The following is a 20,276-nucleotide window of genomic DNA, read 5'->3' on the forward strand; positions in this document are numbered from 1 at the left end:
TTAAATTATCATCAACAATAATTTTTTCATTCTAATATATCCAAAATATATAGGAAGAGTTATGAATTTATGTTGATGAAAATGATGATTATTATGGAAAAAAAATACATGACTGATTTTGGCCCAAAAGCATCTGAATAAAAAAAAATGGAAAATAGAAACAGAAATAGACTTCAGTAGCAGCACGTGATTTGCTGTGGTTAATAATAATAAACATGTATAATTCTCAAATCAACCGAATTCATAATTTTGTTTGTTTGACATCAATCAAATATCGATTAAAATAATGATAGAGATAAGAGAAAAAAAAATATCAATTATTTATGTGCGTGTATGTGTAACAGGTAAACAAGAAATGAATGAAAAATTTTTTTTTTAAATCTCAGTGATTAATCATTTGAAATGATTGAATTGAAACAAATTTACAATAATCGATTTTTTTTTTGCTCACTCTCTCATATATTGTCGTTGATTCTGATTTTTTTTCTTTTTTCATTTGATAAATATGCCTACCTGTCAATACAGTCGTTTTTTTTTACTAATTAATCGTTTATCAATCGGTAGTCAAATGTTACTACCTGAATAGTACAAATTACTACCTTAGTCACTAAAAAAACAGCACGAACATCCTTTCTAATAAATGGGCTGGTGGAGAAAAAAAATGAACACAAAAAAAGACAATTTTGTATCATCATTCAATATATCATAAAATGCAAGAGTCCAAATATTGTGAATGAGAAAATTATAAATGCAAAATAAATACAGGTTATATTTGAGATAGTAGAATATTATTATTAATATTTTATAGCCGGTAGTTGCAATTGTACAACAACAACAACAACAACAAAAATTACGGACGACGACGACGATCCATGCTGAAATGGGAAGGGGAATATATCCCTCGAATGACGGAAATCGTACCATAAATCTGAAATCTGAAATGGTATTAATTAATTACTACCATTTACACATAAACACATATAAACTTTACCGGGTAGATATATTCGAGAAACAAACGTTTTTTTTATTGAAAGAAATAAAACTCACAGATAATGAGTGAAATGGTAGAAGGAAAAACATTGCATCGAAGCGAATCAAAATCAGAAGATTGGCATAAAATTTTTGATAAAATTTCTATTTTACTTTCAAACACATAACTAACATACCACACATATACAGGGCGTGTTTGCGTGTTTGTGTGTGTGTGTGTGTTGACATGATGTTGGATAAATCAAGTCTAAGATTAGACGGATACGGAACTTTTTCTGATGATTTTTTTTTCATTACAATAATGATGACCCGTTTTTTTCTCAATCCAATAACATACACAGGGATTTTTTTTCTGAATGAATCAAATTTCAAGATCGTTTAAAAATCTGATATTTTATGATATAACTATGTTTATTTTCAGCGTCATCAATATTTTTTTTTCTTCTTTTTCGAAAAAAAAATTGTTGTTCTAATAATAATTTTTGATTCGGCTAATCAAATCATGATGTGTTTGATGAAGATGGGCTACATACCATCAATTTCAGGTAAGACACACATACACACGACAAACAGGTGGTAACATTTATTCATTTTCATCTTCAAAAACAGCAATGATGAAACAGACAGAATTATGAAAGTAGGATTTTATATATTCAATTCAATTTAATAATTATATATATACCCGAAAAAAATATATACAACTACAACCGTACATCATAATTAAAAGGACAACATGGCCTTTTTTCATTATACAATCATTGTCCTTATAAATGTGATGTATAATAATATAATGATGATCGAAACATATATCAACGATGAGAAAAAATAAAAACAAAACAAAAATCATTTTCTATCCATCGTTGATCTATACAATATTGCTGTTTAGTTTGGGTTATTTTGTCTATCAAAAAAAAAATAACATGTCTTGTCAATAATGTTCAGGTATGTATCCATGTTGTTGGAAAAAAACAACATTCACACACACATACACAACACCAGAAAAAAAATTCTGAAATAATCTTTAGGTATAGAAAGGTGGAAAACATGTCGTACATTGATTATTAATATGATGATGATGATGATGATTATGATTATGATCAATCGATGTTCACGATCATTCGATCAATCTAACGATCGATAATAAGTCAGTAAAGTTTCTAAATCTGGTCCCTATTAAACTCTAACGATTCGTATTTTTTTTTCAAACACACATGTTATTCTAAGATTTTGATCATCATCATCATCATCATCATAATAAGCCATATGTCATGACCACTCAATTAATTTTACATCATCAACAACAACAAGTGATCAAAGTCAATTGACTGTTGTTATTTTTGTTGTTGTTGTTGTTGAAATTGATTACAAATTCGAATATTTATTTATTTTTGTTTCTAAGTAGCCAGAAGATAGAGATCGTTTTTGATCGTTCAGCAACAACAACAACAACAACAAAAAAGTGTTAATTGTCGGTATATTCACTTTGGCCATTCATTTTTTTCAGAGAGGACGTAGTTTTTCATTGAAAAACAATTGATTCACGAATTTGTATTTTAGCCATGTTTGTTGTAAACATTTTTTACTTTCAGAAATTGATCATTTTCGATAATAATAAAAACAGATGATGATGATGATGATTGATACGAGAAACAGAAACAATTATCCCAGATATTTTATTCACATAGTAAGTGAAAAAATAGCATCATCTCTATTATTTTTCATTTTTATAATTTCAATTGGTAGTAATAGTTTTGTTTTTAAAAATCTTAAATATTGATCTGTGGATTTTTTTTTCTTGCAAAAAGGATTTATAACTGTAACCTTTTCGAATAAGATTGGAAACCCGGATTGAATTTCATTTCACAGAAACAAAAAAAAAAAAAAAATTTCTTTTCAAACATTGGAAATGATGATGGCCATGGATGATTGAAATATTTCATCATCAGATAAATTAAGAGGCAATATGAAAACAGAAAAAAAATAATAAATTTAATGAAAATGTCGAAATCATGAAAAAAAAGAGAAATCTAACCAATGGATTTTTTTTCCATCTGTCTTGTTCCAGAAAAGCATTAAAATTTTGCCGTTTTTTTTCCTGAAACATTTTCCCTCATCAGAGTACAATGATGATGATGATGAACATTTGATATTTGCATCGACATTAAATTGTTAATTTATTACTGATAATAATGTTTATGATAATCGATAATGTCCAATCATCAAAAATTATTCAAGCCAAAGATTCTGATTATAAATCCGTTTATAGTTAAAATCCAATCAAAATAATCGCGTATTTTTCAACAGAGGGATTTATTATTTAAATGAAAAAGAAAAGAAAATAGAAATTTTTTTTTCTTCGAATTCAACATGTCGAACATGCAACACGTATTCTCTCTCTTTGAAAAAAAACGGATTTAAATTCAATGTATGAATATAAATTACATCAAACAAACAAATCAATTCAAAATATAAAATACATGAAAAAAAACTTTTTGTTATCTAAAATGAATGATAAATCTAACAATAACAACAACAACAACAAAAGATGATGATTTGATCGGATTTGAATTGAATGAACATGATTGATCATCCGACAACAACAACAACAACAACAACAACAACGACAACATGTATGCACTACATTATCAAAAAAATTTTTCCTGTATTATTGCTATACCGGAAATCGTTTTTTGGAATAATTTCACGCTTCTTTTTTTTCTCATCCTGTTTATCAACCACCCTTGAAGTCTCAACAATTGTCAAAACAATAGCAAACAGATTAATTGTTACTGTTGTTGTTGTTGTTGTTGTTGTTGTAGTTGTTATTTGGAAACAAATTTTTTAATCGATCAATCAATTGAATCAAAGAAAACTCTCATTTTGTAAATCATTTCTTCATTTCTTTAAACATTACATACAAACACGAAAATAGAACATGATTGAGCATTAAGATATGCTCAAATAAGGTGAATTCAAAAGAAAAAAAACACAGAAAGATTAGATAAGATGGATACAGACAGAAATCGTAAATAAAATTATTTCACTTGTTATTAATTACCAACTTTTAAATTTTATTCGACAATTTTGATGTCCAAAAATAAGTGGTTTCTTTCGAACTTGATCATAAACAAATTTTTTTTCTTCAATTGATTTAAATCAAAAAAAAAAAATGGATCAGTAACTTATCAATTTCATCTTTTCATATTGTTGCCGAGAATCCGGAACCATTTCAGAAAAGTGAAAAATACATTTTTTGTATTTGAGAAAACGCCTAAAAAACAACAAAAATTTTAATCTTGATGGAAAAAAAGAAACAAAAGTTTATAGATAAAAAAAAGGACTGTAAAAGAAGAAAAAACCGACAACAACAACAATAATAAACCAAAAAAAAAAAAAAAAAAAAAACATCAAGTTGATCATCATCATCATCGGCATCGTTATACGCCTAAGTGAAAATGAAATAAACAAAACAAAAATATAATAATAAAACCGGAATAGCAAAATTAAGTTATTTAGAATAGATTAAAACATAAATGCAACAAAAAGAGAATAAATGTAAAAATGAAATGAAATGAAAGGGATTCATTCACTTTTCTATCGAAACAATAGCCGGAAACAGCTTCATCAGCTTTAAATAGATATTCTGTTTTTTATTTTTTGATCAACAATGGCTAATTAGAAATAATCATCGCTATAATTTAATGATGATGATAATGTTGTTGTTGATGATGATAATGTTGTTGTTGATGATGATAATGTTGTTGTTGTTGATGATGATGATGATAATGATAGAAATCAACAACAAAATACAAAAAAAACGTGTTGTCAACAAAATTACAAAACTAAAAAAAAAGATATTTAAAATGTACACATCGGTTTACCATATTATGAAGTAGTATAATAATTAACTCGTTACACGCACACGCAAACAAAAATCTAAATACAGCCTTTTTTTTCAAGAAAAAAAAACACAAAAACCATAAAAAATTGAAAATTATATGATTGAAAAATCTCCGCAAGTCATTCTGATCATTTTTTTTTCATCATAAGACGATCAATTTTTTGGATCAAATTAAACTACCATTCAAAACAATTGGAAATGAAAGTAAAAAAAAAACCAAATAAAATTGATCAATGAAGAATAATCAACACTTGTGGAAATATAAGAAACGGCTGAATTACCGATTTGTTAAATGAAAAAAAAGGAGTACTGGTGAGCTTCTTATCATCATCATCATCATCATCATCAGATAGATGAAAAAAAAACATTTGGACTAATAGAAATAAAGCAAAAGGAAGCCTCGTAGCCATCCCCACAGTTCATCATTGGCTATTACCAACAAGTGAACAAATGTTTTTTTTTTTGATGTATGATTACATCTTGTTTTAAATAGGGTAAGCGTTTTTTGTCTGTTATTCTCATCATCAGTGATCGTAAAAAAGGAAAAATCATCAACTTTCCAATCACGATTAAACGATCGATATTTCCTATACAGTTATTGTTTCTTATTACACTGTCAACCTGTTGAATATTTCCCTAAATTGTTGCATGCACTGTTTTCATATAATACGAAAATTATACCAAAAAGTGTTAATGACAACAATGAGAAAACATAGAACTTTTTGTTGAAAAATTTTTTTTTTGTTATGTGAGAAAATTTCCGAAAGGAGGACATGTCCTCCTGTCCTCACTGGATCTGGTAACCCTAACAAAACACTATGTTTATCGATCGATTGATCGATTGATCGATTGATTGATTGATTGATAGGGAATGGATCAAAATCAAAATATTAAACTGCCTTATTGAAATATATTGTCTAACAATAGGAATGAGATCTACTTTAAATAATATATATGGAAACTTACATAAGTGAGAGTGAAAGTATTTTTACGCTATCATTGTCAGTATAGCAAAATTTGTTGTTAAATACATCTAATATCGATCTAATTTGAGAACAAAATGATTGATCTATCGATCTATCATCAATCAATCAATCAAACAAATAAATCCCATGAATAAAATAGCATAGTGAAACAGAGAGAGAGAGAGAGAGAGAGAGAGAGTGAGTGAGAAATTTTGGAACGTGAAAGGATTGAATAAATTACAGATTTAACAAATTCGTTTAGATAAAAGTAATGAAGGGGGAGAGGAAGAGTGATCGTCATCATTAATATTGTACAGAGTGATAGATGTTATCATTATTGAAATAATATGAAAAAAATTTATGCGATGCAAATTTTAATGACGATAGATTAAAGATGTAAAGATATTGAATATTGCTTTTCGAAAGAAAATCAGAATCAAAATCTTTTTAAATAGAACGAACGAAAAAAAAACAAGAAACGAAATGGTAAATTATGCGAAAAGTTTGACCTGATACAAGGATTGATTTTTTTTGTTGTTGTTTTGTTTTTACGGACAAATTCAGGTTGATTACAGGTAAGACGACTAAAGGGAGAGAGAGAGATTATTAAATTATAATCGTTCTGTGTTAGATAGACATACCAGCGAAAAAATAAAAAAAAACCACATTCATCTGTTATCCAACTTTAATCGATTTGGAACAACGAACAAATTTCGAACCTTTCATAGAATTCATGACTGATCATCATCATCATTATCATTGATAATCAATGTCCATAAATAGCATTTGTTATAATTGATTAATTTCTAATCAATAATTTCTGTTCAACCACAATTATTAAAAGACAATCTTCATTGGAAAAAAACAAGAAAGAAAACGAAAATTCACCAAGCAATCAAAAATAATTGTGGCTAATCAATTCATTTTATCCTAAAATTCATCATGCCATCATCATGATGATCGAACGTGATCAAAATTTTTCTTTTCTTTTTTTTTTGGTTCGATTTCTAATAACACAACCATAATACATTATTGTCGAAATGGATTGTTGTTTTTGTTTTTGTTGTTGTTGTTGGTGGTGTTGTTGTTGTTCATCGTTTCGTTACCGGTTTATTAATGTATATTTTTAGTTGGTAATATTTAATCAAAATCAAAAAAAGAATTAATTGGCTAATTAATCAATTGTTTTTATTTTTGGCGAAATTTTGGATCGAATTTTTTTTTTCACCAAGTTTTCATTGTCGAATCTGGGTATAAAATATTCGATCGATTCCATAGAACACGTTAGTCATTTTTTTTTATTACTTTTTATTTGGGTATTATTATTATTGTTTGTCCTATAGAATATGGCCGATAAGCAAAATAAACGGACAAAATCACCATCAAAAGTTCAATTAGTGAAAAAAAGTCCAAGTATAACCATGAAAAAAAATCGATCACTATCCAAACAGTCGATCAAAGGGAAAACGGTTAAAGAATCATCAACACTATCGAAAAAATCTCGAAAGAAAAGCAAAAATGAACGAAGCCAAAGTAAAATGAAAACGACAGCACGAAAAACATCAATTATAAAAACGAGTAGTACAAATTTAGCTAAATCACCACAGAACAAAAGTTTGTCGAAATTGATAATAATACCAATCGATGCTAAATCGTCAAAGACAAGTGGTAAAAAACAGTTGTCTACATCTTCAAAAAAGACTTCCAAAAATCAATCCTCCACAAAGGTTGAATCAATTTCCAAACGGAAGGTGGAAGTATCACACTCAAATGTCTCAACAAAACAATCAAAAACCAGTACTGCTTTACGACCAAGAATGGCAAAAACTGTTGCCGAAAAAATTAAAGAAAAACGATCCAAATCAAAACTTGAAACTCAATCAGTTAAGGAAGGTAAATCGAAAATTCAGCCGAAATTATTTGAAAAGAGTAAAAAATCGACAAAAACCAAAAAAGATACCAAAAAGCAAAAATCGAAAACAATTGTAAGAGAAACTTCTAAAGCAGCTGGTATAACCGAAACGATTCTAAAAGTATCAAAAATTGAACCCTTCAAATCAAAACCATCCAGTAAAAAACTTGAGCTATTTGTCATAAGGAAATCTCCCACACCCATGAATTCTGTGGAAGAACAAAAATCTCAGATGGCATTGTTGAAAGCTGAAGCTGAAGCAGCAGCTAGAGCAGCGAAAACTTATGAAGAACCTAAATTTTTTGAAACAATGATCGAAACTAAAGTAGCAACACCAGAGACAAAATCTCCACTTGTTGAACATATTACAATCAAAACAACAGTAGTAGAGTCTATCAAAGCTGATATCAAACCAAAATCGTCAAAACCATTACCAAGTCCGCCAAAACCAGCATCTCTTCCGCCGAAACCAGCATCTCTTTCGTCGAAACAAGCATCTCTTCTGCCGAAATCAGCATCACTTTCGTCGAAACCATTACCAAGTCCGTCAAAACCAGCATCTCTTCCGCCGAAACCAGCATCTCTTTCGTCGAAACCAACATCTCTTCCGCCGAAACAAGCATCACTTTCGTCGAAACCATTACCAAGTCCGTCAAAACCAGCATCTCTTCCGCCGAAACCAGCATCTCTTCCGTCAAAACCAGCATCTCTTCCGTCGAAACCATTACCGATTCCGTCAAAACCAGCATCTCTTCCGCCGAAACCAGCATCTCTTCCGTCGAAACCAGTATCACTTTCGTTGAAGCCATTACCAAGTCCGTCGAAACCAGCATCTCTTCCTTCTAAACCCAAATCACTTTCGTCGAAACCAGCATCTCTTCCGTCTAAACCAAAATCCATTTCGTTGAAACCATCACCCAAACCGGTGATGACAAAAACACCAGAAAGATTTGAATTGAAGCAAAAATCAGTAACAATAGTTAAAGCCATCGAACCGGAATCTAAATCCATGTCTGTTACGGCTAAAGATGATCAACCAGAAAGATTGGTGATATCCACATCCAAAATAGCCACAGATGATCAACAACAGCCATTGTTTCAAACAAGAACCGAATTTCCTCTTTTTATTGTATCATCTGTGCAGGTAGCCAAAAGTAAAGTTTCACAAATTCCAGTTTCCCCACCGCAGCAATTGAGTAAATCCACACAAATTACACCAAAATCGACAAGTATAAAGACCCGTACTTCATATCGAAGCGGTAAGACACATCATCACGTATATAAATCCTTAATATTCATTGTAAATTGCTTCACATATCTAAAAACAGAGTCAACGAGAAAATCAACATATGCCCGTTTTGAACGAACATCCATTTTTTATCGTCGTCTTAATGATTATCATCGTGATAGGCGAGATGAGGCCATCATGATTCCTTATAATCCATATCTTAAAGGTCGAAAATTATATACAATCCATCGTGGTGATGGTAAGTTTCGAAGAGTCAATTCTATGTTTTGTTTTTTCATGTTTTAATTTTACATGTTTGTTCATACATAGAATTGGATCAAGTTATCGACATCACACCGGGTCTAATGTCAAGTCAATCACGAATGAATTCAATTCGACGTTCAAAAACTGAAGTATTCCGATTCGGTGATAGACGAAATGCAGATGTATTTGATGATGATCATAATAATAAATCAATATCATCAGAACCAACACGAAAACCGCACAAAATGGACAAACAACAACAACAAGAACAACAGCAACAGTTAACAACTACTACCACTTTAGCCGTAAAACAAGATCCAATGATGAAAATGAAAGCCGAATCTATGGAAGAACCATCCATATTGAAGACGATTGATAGTTGTAAGAGTAGTGAACCCACTTCCAAGTCTAATGTATAACAATGTTTGAATTAACAACCACCTTACACACCCTCCTAATGAAATGTATATGAAAGTGAGTGAAAAGAAAAATTCTGACGATAAAAAAAATATGCCGAATGTGTGTGTGTGTGTGTGTGTGTGTGTGAACGAACCTGAAAAAAAAACTTTCTAGAAAAAGCAAAATTTCTTAAATTACTAAATTTTTTTATTTTCCAAGTGGTAAATTTTTTCTGCAAAAAAAAAACAAACAAACAAACATTGAAGTGTAAAGCCTTCTTATGATGATGATGATGATGATAAATTGAACGGATGTTCAATCTATTCTTTTTCACATTTGGTCCGGTTTCATTCATCACACAAAAAAAACAACATCACCAACTACCTATATTTGATTTCAATCGTTTGTTGATTTTTCGTAATAATTTTCAATGTTTTAAAATTTACTTAAACTTTGATTTTGTTGTTTTGTTGATTTTTCACAAAACATGGTATTTTCAATTGAATTCTATATACTAAAATTCAATTCTAAATCCATGAGGATTATTTTCACAAATCGCGTAAGCATATTGACAAATTGATTTTGAATCAATTTTTTTGTTGTTGTTGTTGTTGTTCACGTATCGATATTAATCCACCACATAAAATAGTTTTTTTTAACACGTGTGAATAACATGGCCATTATTATGGAAACGTGAGTGGGGGGGGGGAAATGAATGAGAAAAAAAATGAAATGAAAATTATATCGTAAAAAATATGTATCGATATTTTAAGCTTCGACAAAAAAATGTAATGAGAAAAAAAGCGGCAAAAAAAAATGTTTTTGACACTTGTTTCTTTTCTGCAGCAGCAGCAGCAGAAACAACAACAGACAAAACTTTCAAGGCAATCACAATTCAAAAAAAAAAAAATAAATAAATGGCCACATAATTATTATTTAGAAATTGAATCTTGTTGACTATAACTATTGTTACAAATGGAACATTATTGAAGCAAAAGCAAAAGCAAAAAAAAAAATTCGATTTGAATTTAAACCGATATATACTATATATATATATATATTCTCAATCGATTGTAATGTAATGGTCAATTTTGACAATCATTTGTTACAAATCTCTTTCATTCACACACACACCTACTTGACAATCATCAAGATTGCTAAAAAAAAAAAAATATTGTTGTTTTTCGTCTTTTGTTTTTCTCGACGAAATTCATGAAAAAAAAAATTTCGAAATTTAACTTTTCAATGAATTTAATAAATTCGATTTGAATTTCTATTTTTTTTTGTCACAGCATATTCAAATAATGAAAAAAAAGGTTTTCTTTTTTTTTATTGTTGTTCAAATTGGAAAAAAAATCACATCATAAACACAGTGATTAATTTTTTTTTTTGAAACAAAAAAAGTTTTATCACAAAATTTATTAACCGACATGGAGAATAAAATGTTAAAATTGAAAATCATCATTGTTGTATCATTGATGATCATCAACATACAAGCTACTTTCACTAATTCTAATAATAACAACTGAAAAACAAAGTAAAACAGATGCTATTATGATGTATCCACAGAAATGGAACACAGTTTTGTTTTTCTATAGTGAACATTTTTTAAAGTAATTCGGGCGTATATTAGCAAAAAAAAAAAAAAATCAAAGAATTAGATCATCATTACCATTGTATAGAGACAACAATAATCTATCTATGGTTATTAATCTTGTTAATTGGCGCCTAATTTTCGTGCTGTACGCTCTCTCTCTCTCTCTCTCTTGCTCTCTCTTTCTCTCTCACTGTCAATCGCTTTTCCACGATTGTTTTTAGAAAAATCATTCAACTGATAATATATATTATATATGATCCTAGTGAGAGTTTAGTTTAACTTTTTTTTTGTTGTATTTTCATCGAGAATCGTGATTGGTTCCCACACACACACACACACACACAAATAAACTTTTCATTTTTTTTCTCTTGTTTTTGCTACCATTATTTCAGGTTCGAAACTGAAAAAAAAATCGAATCATCAATTCAATCCTGGTATCTATTGAAATTTTTTTTTGCTGTTAATATTTATCTGATTTTTTTTATTTTCACCATGACTAACGAATAGAAAATAATGGACAATGATAATATCAAAATAGTATGAATTACAGGTTTTACTTTTTTTTCATATTAAACAAGTTGGGAACCACTGGTCGTTCATTTTTTATTTTAATAGTGAGAAGCTTCAAATACACACACACACACACACACACGCACATGGATCGAAATTTGTAGATAAAATATGGAAGCTAATTTTAGATACACACACACAAACATCTTTTTTTTTTGGTTCGATATCCACAGTAAATTAACTAGATAAAAAAAACAAAACAAGATAAAGATAGTGGTCATAAAATGTGGAAAAAGATAAATGTTGATCAATGGAATTGGATTGAATTGAGAGTAGGAAAAAAAAGTAAAAACAAACAAACAAACAAAATTACACCACACACTGATCTGTGTGAGTTATCATTATAGATTTTCAATGATTTGTATAGCTTCCAGCAAACAGAATGACAAAATAAAGACACACAATGCACACACACACACGTAACAATACTAAATTAATTTGAATAATAATTTGAAACATTTTTTCAATCACAAATAAAGTTTTTTAGCACACAAAAAAATTATGTAATGATTTTTTTTTCTCATTTATTATTCAAAAGCCACAAATATCAAACTCTCATGATGATGAATATCATTATTATTATTAAGATTTCTGTCAGTACAATGAAATTCAATTCAATATATTGGTCAAACAACCATATAATGATTAGCATCATATTTTTTTTTACTTGATCATTCGATTTTTGCAATTTATTTATTTATGATAATGATTCAATATAATTATCGTGTACTATGATGAAGATGATCATCATCATCGAAATTATCATTAGTTGTAGTTTTGTTTGTTTCACACACATCATATTAGAATGAGATGTGGGAACGATGGGTTTGATTATTATTGAAGGAATTTATTATTTTTAAAAAAGGTGTTGATGATCATCATCAGGCGTACACAAATATCATCATTATATTTATATGTATACTCGCACACACACATATCTCATGAATATTAAGTTCAAAAAAAAAAAAAAAATGTTAAAATTCAGATCAACATTATAATGTTTGGGTTCCAAATTTGAGAGAAACAAAACAAAATATGGGAGAATGACAATGAGCTTAAAAATAAAGTAAAGTAATTCACTTGATGGATATATAGAGTGAATGAATGAGTGAAAAAACAAAAGAAAAATATGATCATCATCTACACATCAAACAATCGACAAAATTTGGCTATTCATAACGAATTCTATCTACAAACACACACACACACATCCACATTCATGATGAAGATGAAATGAGATGAGATGAGTTGAATGAGTGAAACAGAAATTTAAAAAAAAAACATTTGAAAGTCAAATTTTTTATTTGTTAATTTTGGCATCAAAAAAAAGGTCAATATTTCAAGTTGAAATCATATGGTTTGTTTTCACAAATGAAAATTACAAACATCAACAACGATAACAATATATGAATCCTGATAATCTCATCCCAAATGTCATCTTCATCATCATCTGAGATTGACAGATAATTGAAAATTAAACATTTGAAATACATACATTGAATATGATCATCATTCGATTTATAGTAAATATAATGCTAATTGATTTTTTTTTTTTTTTTGGTTTAAATTTCAATTCAAATCAAATATAATCAAATTTAATAATTTCTGCTTGCAAAATCCATTTCAAAATCTTTCTTTTTTTTTGTTTCTGTTTGCATTTAATAATAATCAGCCATCATCAAGTCAACATATATATATTCATCATTTGTTGATGAACATGATGATTTTTTTTCCATGATAATTGATTTGACATTGGAACGCATGGAACAGCAAATGCAAAAAAAAAATGTTTGGAAAAAGAAACAAACAAAAAAATAATTGAAATCCACCATATACTTTTTTTTTGTCTTAATGATGTTGATGATTATTTTGTGCGTGTGTGTATTCATTTCAGCATTATTTCGAGCAAAAAATGATCAAAATGCAAATTAGTAACAACAATTATGATAAAGAAAGAAAGATAGAAAAAAAAAATTATTCTCCATAGGTTTGTCCATGTTGTTTGAATTCAATTTGTTTATTTCATTATCACAATATAATCACATTGAATTGTCACTATGAATTGAAAATATGAAAGCTGAGGAAATGAATTTTTTTTTTTTTGATTTTTCACAATTGGCTTTGAATTCAGACATGAAAATGATGAATATAATTTTTTTTCTCTACAATTCATCATTTATTTTTTTTTGTTTTATAAATGAACGGATAAGATTCGATCGAAGAGAAACGGAATTTCTAGTGAAAGAAAAAAAAAATTACCTAGACGAGATCCGGAAATCGTTTTCATTTTATGATTGAATGATTATATCTCCCATAGTGCACACAATCACACACACCTTAGATTATGATGACCAACATCTTTGATGGATCATGATCATTCATTTTCATTGAAAATTTAGAGCAGCCAAAAAATGAAAATGAACAAAAAAAAATTATATTAAAAAATCAGTTTCTAAACAAGAGATTTCCTCATCATCAACTACATAATCTTCTCCTCCCACCACCACCACCATCATCATCATCATCATCATCATCAAGGTGAGGTGCACAAAGCTATGGATTTATTTTGTTTGTAAATCTTGAAAATGGCGCCCACACCTCAATTGTGGAATTTCATACACAACACAGGCACACACACACATATGAATAAAGAACAAATAATTTCAAAACCCAAAAAAAAAACAAGGTGCCGTCTATTTAACCTTGCCCAAAATGTCATTATATAATATACCACATACACATGTCAATATTGCTATAATAATATAATGATCATGATTATTGAATCCAAAATTGGATCATACAAAAAAAAATCAAATCATAGAAAATGACAAGCAGCTGAAATAATGCAAACAACAAGTATTCATATTCAAATTACAATCAGTAGAGAAAAAAATGGATAAATAATTTGATTTTAATATTTTCAAAAATAAATCCAATTTTAATTTAGATGAAAAAAAAACAAATTCCAATTAATTCAATCAAATAATAATGATAATGCAACCAAAAAAAAAACACACACAAACACATTTTAATTGTTTTTTCTGCACTATTTCATTGATATCGAAATCATGATTGACTGAATGAATAAAAAAAAACAAAACAAGAACAGAAAAAACAAAACAAAAAACAAATCTCTAAAAGTTCAATGACTATAGTCAAAACAAATTTATAAAATATTGGTCATTGTTATTTCATCATCATCATCATCATCATCAACAATATCGAAATGAATGAATTGAATTGAATGAATAATGGTGTTCAAATGTAGAATAATCATCAACATGTTAGTTAACAAGATGAGAGAGAGAAAAAAAAATATCTGTTTTTTTTTCTGGAACAAGGAAAATGTGAAAAAATATATTACGCACGTACAGTAGCTCCATCAGTATATTGAATTTTCATCACTTTGAATGTTTGTATGATCGTGTGTGTATTATGTGTGTGTTTGTTGTTGAACGTTTTTTTTCCTCTTATTTTATTTCGTTACCAAACCAATTAGATATAGATAAAATAGATATCCGTATGGTAACTGTTCATTGTTTTAAAGTTTATAATCATCATCAACAACAACAAAATGAAAATCAATGAAAGATTGAAATCTACTAAGTCGAGTCGTGATCTTTATGATGATGATCTTACTATCAATAAATAATAATAATAAAACATAAAGGATATATATATTCGAACGTGTTATAAGCAAAGCCAGATGCCTAATGAAAGGACTACCTGTATTTCAATTTATTCGTGCAGAATGAGAGAAAAAATGTGTGTTTTTTTTGTTGTTGTTGTTGTCTCCGTTATTGAAATCATGTTTTATGGTACATGATTTTTTTTGTTGTTGTTTTCCATGAATTAATCAATCATTTATTATTATAATCCACTCAAATCATTGAGATCATCTGAATCCATTCCAAGAAAAAAAACAAAACAGGGATCGTTACAAGATAAATGATTTTTGTTTCACTTTTACTGTGTAATGTTGAATGGACAAATTGAAATTATTAATTTACTCGTGATGATTATATGGTTCATTATATATGGTTATTTGATTTTAAGTTCGAAATTTGGAACTAATTTTTTTTCTGCCAAAATTTCATATATAGTTTTTTTATTGTTGTTGTTGTTGATATGAATGAATTTCCATCTATAGATGTTTCAAACATTTTTTATTTTCTTCATTTTTCAATAACACCCAATAAAATGTTCCTTACCATTTGAATGAATTTGTATTGTGAAATGTAATTCCAAAAAATTGCTTGAGACCAAAAAAAAAAAAAACGAGCAAAGTAGTTCACCATGAAATAGATGACGAACGAAAAAAAAGAAAAAATAAAAATCAAACAAGATTGATTAAAATATGAGATGTGAAATGATAATGACAATGTCGCTTAGGGACATTTCATACGCACACACACACACACACACACAAACACGTGTTTCACAGTGTTTTCAATACTATTTAATGTTATTAAAATTCAATAAGCAATTATTTTATTCGCAATGGATGATCATATGATGATGGTTCAATGCTGTTTTCAGGTTATTGTTCTTGTTTCATTAAAATGATTTTTTTCCTATTTTTTTTTTGATTGAACGAGGATAACAACAACAACAAAATGACTACGAATCAAAGACAATCGATGAATCGAATCGATTATGATTATGATGTCCAAATCTAAATGGATATGTAAAAAAAAATAAAAAATTCGGAATCGATTACATTATATATGGGTCGATTGTCAAATCTATTGATTCAACAACAACAATCAATGTGTCAATTATTATTATTATTGATGATGATGATGATGATGATGATATTGGAAATTGGGAAAAAAAACAACAACAACAACAACATTACAATCAATGACCAACTCAATTAAATCAATGAATGAATCTTTTTTTTTTCTTTCTTCATTCTTCACTATTTAGGAAAAAAAATCGATCCATCATACATCACCAGGTAGAAAACATTTGAATGTTTAACCTTTTGACTTTGATAGAAAAAAAAATTATGTAAATGTTAGTCTAGTTAGTTTTTTTTTCTGTACATATATAATTCATCTAATATATATATATGTGTGTTTACCTTTGAACCATGGAACAAGGATTTATGTAAAAACACACGAAATCGATAATAACATCATCATCATCATAAAACACACAAACAACAAACATACAAAGCTTGACAAGGAAGAAAAAATGAAAATTCGATATGATATATGGTGTAAATTAGTGAATTTGTCTACCCGGATAATCATCATTACCAATTATGAAAAAAAATGCAAATCTTCGTGTTTTTACAATTTTTTTTTTACAATAAACTTGCATATATACTCCTCCACCATATCACACGTATTCAAAATAGTCGTTGAAATTTGATCATGTCAAGTTTTATTTTATTATTGAGTAATTGAAATTTTATGCATGACATGTCACTTAACACATATTACACACACACACACACACATACCTTACTACTGTTATTGGTAAAAAAAAAAAGAAAAAAATTTATGAAGTATCATTTTCTTTCTTCATGATTCCATAATAATAACACAGTTTATGGATCAAAGTCTAAAAATTTGTTGCTGTTTGTTGTTGTATAATAAAAAAATATATAGCCATATGGTATGCAATTATTGTATGACGAATTTGTCGATCATCAAGATGTTAATGGATATTTTGGAAAAGCGAAAAAGAAAAAATTCCCATAAATGCCTATTTTTTTCTAGAAAAAAAAACATTACACAATTATTGCTATAATGACGGCTATTATTCTTGTAATAGATGATGATGATGATGAGTCCTTCATATGAATATACAATGAAACGAATGGAAAAAAAAGTGAAAGGAAAATTATGGGAAAAAAACCTTGCCTTTTTCGGTATTATTTCTTGTTGTTCAACGTATACATTCATAAATAATCACACATCACACGATATTAATTCTAATTAATTAATTAATTAATCATTTCAAATGATAATTTTCATTTTCATTTGGTCAAAAAGATAAAAACAAAACAAAACAAACAAATGTCACAAGAGTGAAATTTATTTATTTTTTTTTCTGTGATAAATTCTTCAATCATTTAGCAACAGGTTAAGTGAAAGTGTGTTTGTGTGTGAAATTGAATGTATTTTTTTTTTTTGCTTAGAAAAAAAAGTATCACGATAATCTCAAGTTGAGAAATCATCATTGTTCATTGATGTTAAGTTATGATTTATATATAATAATAATATAATACATTGTCCCAGATTCATGAAAATGAAGATTACTTAGACAGAGATGACAAATCTTATTTGATAATTCTGAAACATTGAGATGATGACGATGATGATGAAATGAAATTATGCCCATCAATATTTAGCTTGCTTATTATTATGCGGTTATTATACATAAACATTTCACTTTTCAAAATTGATTTTTTTTCTAGTTTGAAAATTGAATAATAAACATGCAAAAGGAAATCCTAGAAAATCAAACAAATCAACTTCAACAACAACAACAAGGAGAAGCAAAAAACAGAAAAAAAATGTTTGTAAAAATATTATAACATCCGTATAATCATCAATGACCTGTTGTGTGTATTTGAGTTTGTCTAATCAAACAAATTCAACAAATCAGAATGAAAGTTTTTTTTTTTTAACCACCAAAAATACCAAATCAAATTATTATGATCGAACCTTTGGCCAAACTTGGAATAGGTCGTAAACGCTAATGACATACATAATTGGTAAAATACATGGTAAATAAGTTGTTCAGTGCTTAAAAAAAACAACAACTTGTCGAAAGAAACAAAAAAAAAAACATTCACTCTTAAAGTAAATAATACACTACCTTTATTTTATCATTTATGGTTAAAAATTGACAGAAGAAAATTTTTTTTTTCAGAAAAAAAATGATGATGATGATGACCATTGTATATGATCAATAAAGTATTTGTCATTTTACTTATCCATCTTTTATTGTTTTCAGAAAAATAAAAATGGAAGAAAAATTCATAACGATCTATATAGCAAAAAAAAATTTGAACATCCTCTTCTTCCGGCTTGTTTTTTTCTGGTTGTTGATGATCATTTATATTCGTAAAAAAAATTTTTTTGATTTTTTTTTTCATTGAAAAAAAATTCAATTTTCAACAACAATCATGTTCCGTTGGCCAATATATGAATGAACATCATTTTTTTTTATTTCAATAAGTGATTATACCACCACTATGGTTATTTGATGAAGGAAAGAAATCCAATTTTCTTTTTCTTTTTTTTCTCATTTCTTTTCTATGATGAACAAACGGTAATCAAATGTTGATCATCATCATCATCATCATCATCACCATCTTGATCATCATTTACGAATTGTTCGAATCTTCGTGTGATTTTTTTTACCGTTTCATCTTTTATACCAAACTATTTGTTTATTTGTGTATCTCTCTTTCTCTCTCTCTCGGTATTCATCAAAGCCATTTTGATGAAGAAAAAAAGGACCAAAATCCCTTGATGATGACACAGTAATGATAAGGATCGAAACAACAAAAAAAAACATTGATTTGAAAATGTGTGAGAAAGAAAAATGAATGTTTATATGAATGGCCAACAATACAAGGTATTACAAACAAAGACACAAATATACAGATCCCGGATGAATGATGCACACTCACATCATCCAGATCATCATCAAGAACCGGGAACCGAAATTTAAAGGAAAAAAATTTATTAATGTCCAAATATGATGAATATTGAAATAAGAAAAGAAAAACGAAATGCCATAAATCTCTTTACACGATTTAATCTTTCAAGCTTCCGACTGTATGTTTTTTTTTGAATGAATATAATGAACAATCAAAAAAAATGATATCGATCTATAGGGGGAAGCCATAGTCATTATGAATCGATTTAACTGTATCTTACTGTGTCTTAGGAGCTCTGTGTATAAGCTGGTTTCGATTAGTTAGTGGCTTCTTATTTCATCGATAAAAATCATGAAAATTAATTCAAGATAGTATAATTTTCAAGATGCGTATATATTTTTGGATCATTTTAAATCATCAGCAAAAAAAAAAAAAAAAAATAAAAAAAAATATTGCACTGTTTCATATATATTATTATTATCCTACAGATTAGATTTTAAGAAATCTTATTCGAAACGTTAAAATGCAATCATTAAAAATTGTGTGATTGAAACTGATTAAAAAAAAGATCGATCTATTACTGATGATCACATCTGAAGATCGATCCGGAAATGACAAATACAATCTTACAAGTGATGATGTTGAAAATTTCATCAGTTTGTCATTTGTTGTTGATGATGATGATGATTTTCTACACCTTTTTGGATTTCTATTTGACAAAATAACAAGAGTTCATTATAATTTCAAATTGAAATCCAACAAATGGAGAAGATAACATGAAAAGGAAATCGCCAGCGACTCGAAGGCTTTTTTCACCTCTACAATA

The 20,276-nt window shown here is 28.2% G+C and overlaps 1 protein-coding gene across 2 annotated transcripts; it reads left to right on the plus strand.

Moving 5' to 3' along the window:
• Nucleotides 1–6,952: 6,952 nt before the first annotated feature.
• On the plus strand, nucleotides 6,953–9,917 carry LOC124494407 (uncharacterized). 2 transcript variants are annotated; one of them, XM_047057567.2, is made up of 4 exons: nucleotides 6,953–7,139; nucleotides 7,200–9,027; nucleotides 9,097–9,255; nucleotides 9,327–9,917. In XM_047057567.2, the coding sequence occupies exons 2-4, from the start codon at nucleotides 7,203–7,205 to the stop codon at nucleotides 9,677–9,679; spliced, it is 2,337 nt and encodes a 778-aa protein (XP_046913523.2). In that variant the 5' UTR covers nucleotides 6,953–7,139; nucleotides 7,200–7,202; the 3' UTR covers nucleotides 9,680–9,917. The 2 variants fall into 2 exon arrangements, with proteins under 2 accessions (XP_046913523.2, XP_075585500.1); XM_075729385.1 differs by having other exon boundaries at nucleotides 7,008–7,107.
• Nucleotides 9,918–20,276: the final 10,359 nt, after the last annotated feature.

The sequence above is a fragment of the Dermatophagoides farinae genome, chromosome 3 (genome assembly GCF_024713945.1).
Source record: "Dermatophagoides farinae isolate YC_2012a chromosome 3, ASM2471394v1, whole genome shotgun sequence".
In the NCBI taxonomy this organism is placed as follows: Eukaryota; Metazoa; Arthropoda; class Arachnida; order Sarcoptiformes; family Pyroglyphidae; genus Dermatophagoides; species Dermatophagoides farinae.

Bases quoted from the DNA above. Each gene is read 5' to 3' on its own strand.
- LOC124494407 (XM_047057567.2), top strand. From the start codon at position 7,203: ATGGCCGATAAGCAAAATAAACGGACAAAATCACCATCAAAAGTTCAA. The intron at 9,028-9,096 runs GTAAGACACATC...ATCTAAAAACAG, and splicing joins CCGTACTTCATATCGAAGCG to AGTCAACGAGAAAATCAACA. The intron at 9,256-9,326 runs GTAAGTTTCGAA...GTTCATACATAG, and splicing joins TACAATCCATCGTGGTGATG to AATTGGATCAAGTTATCGAC.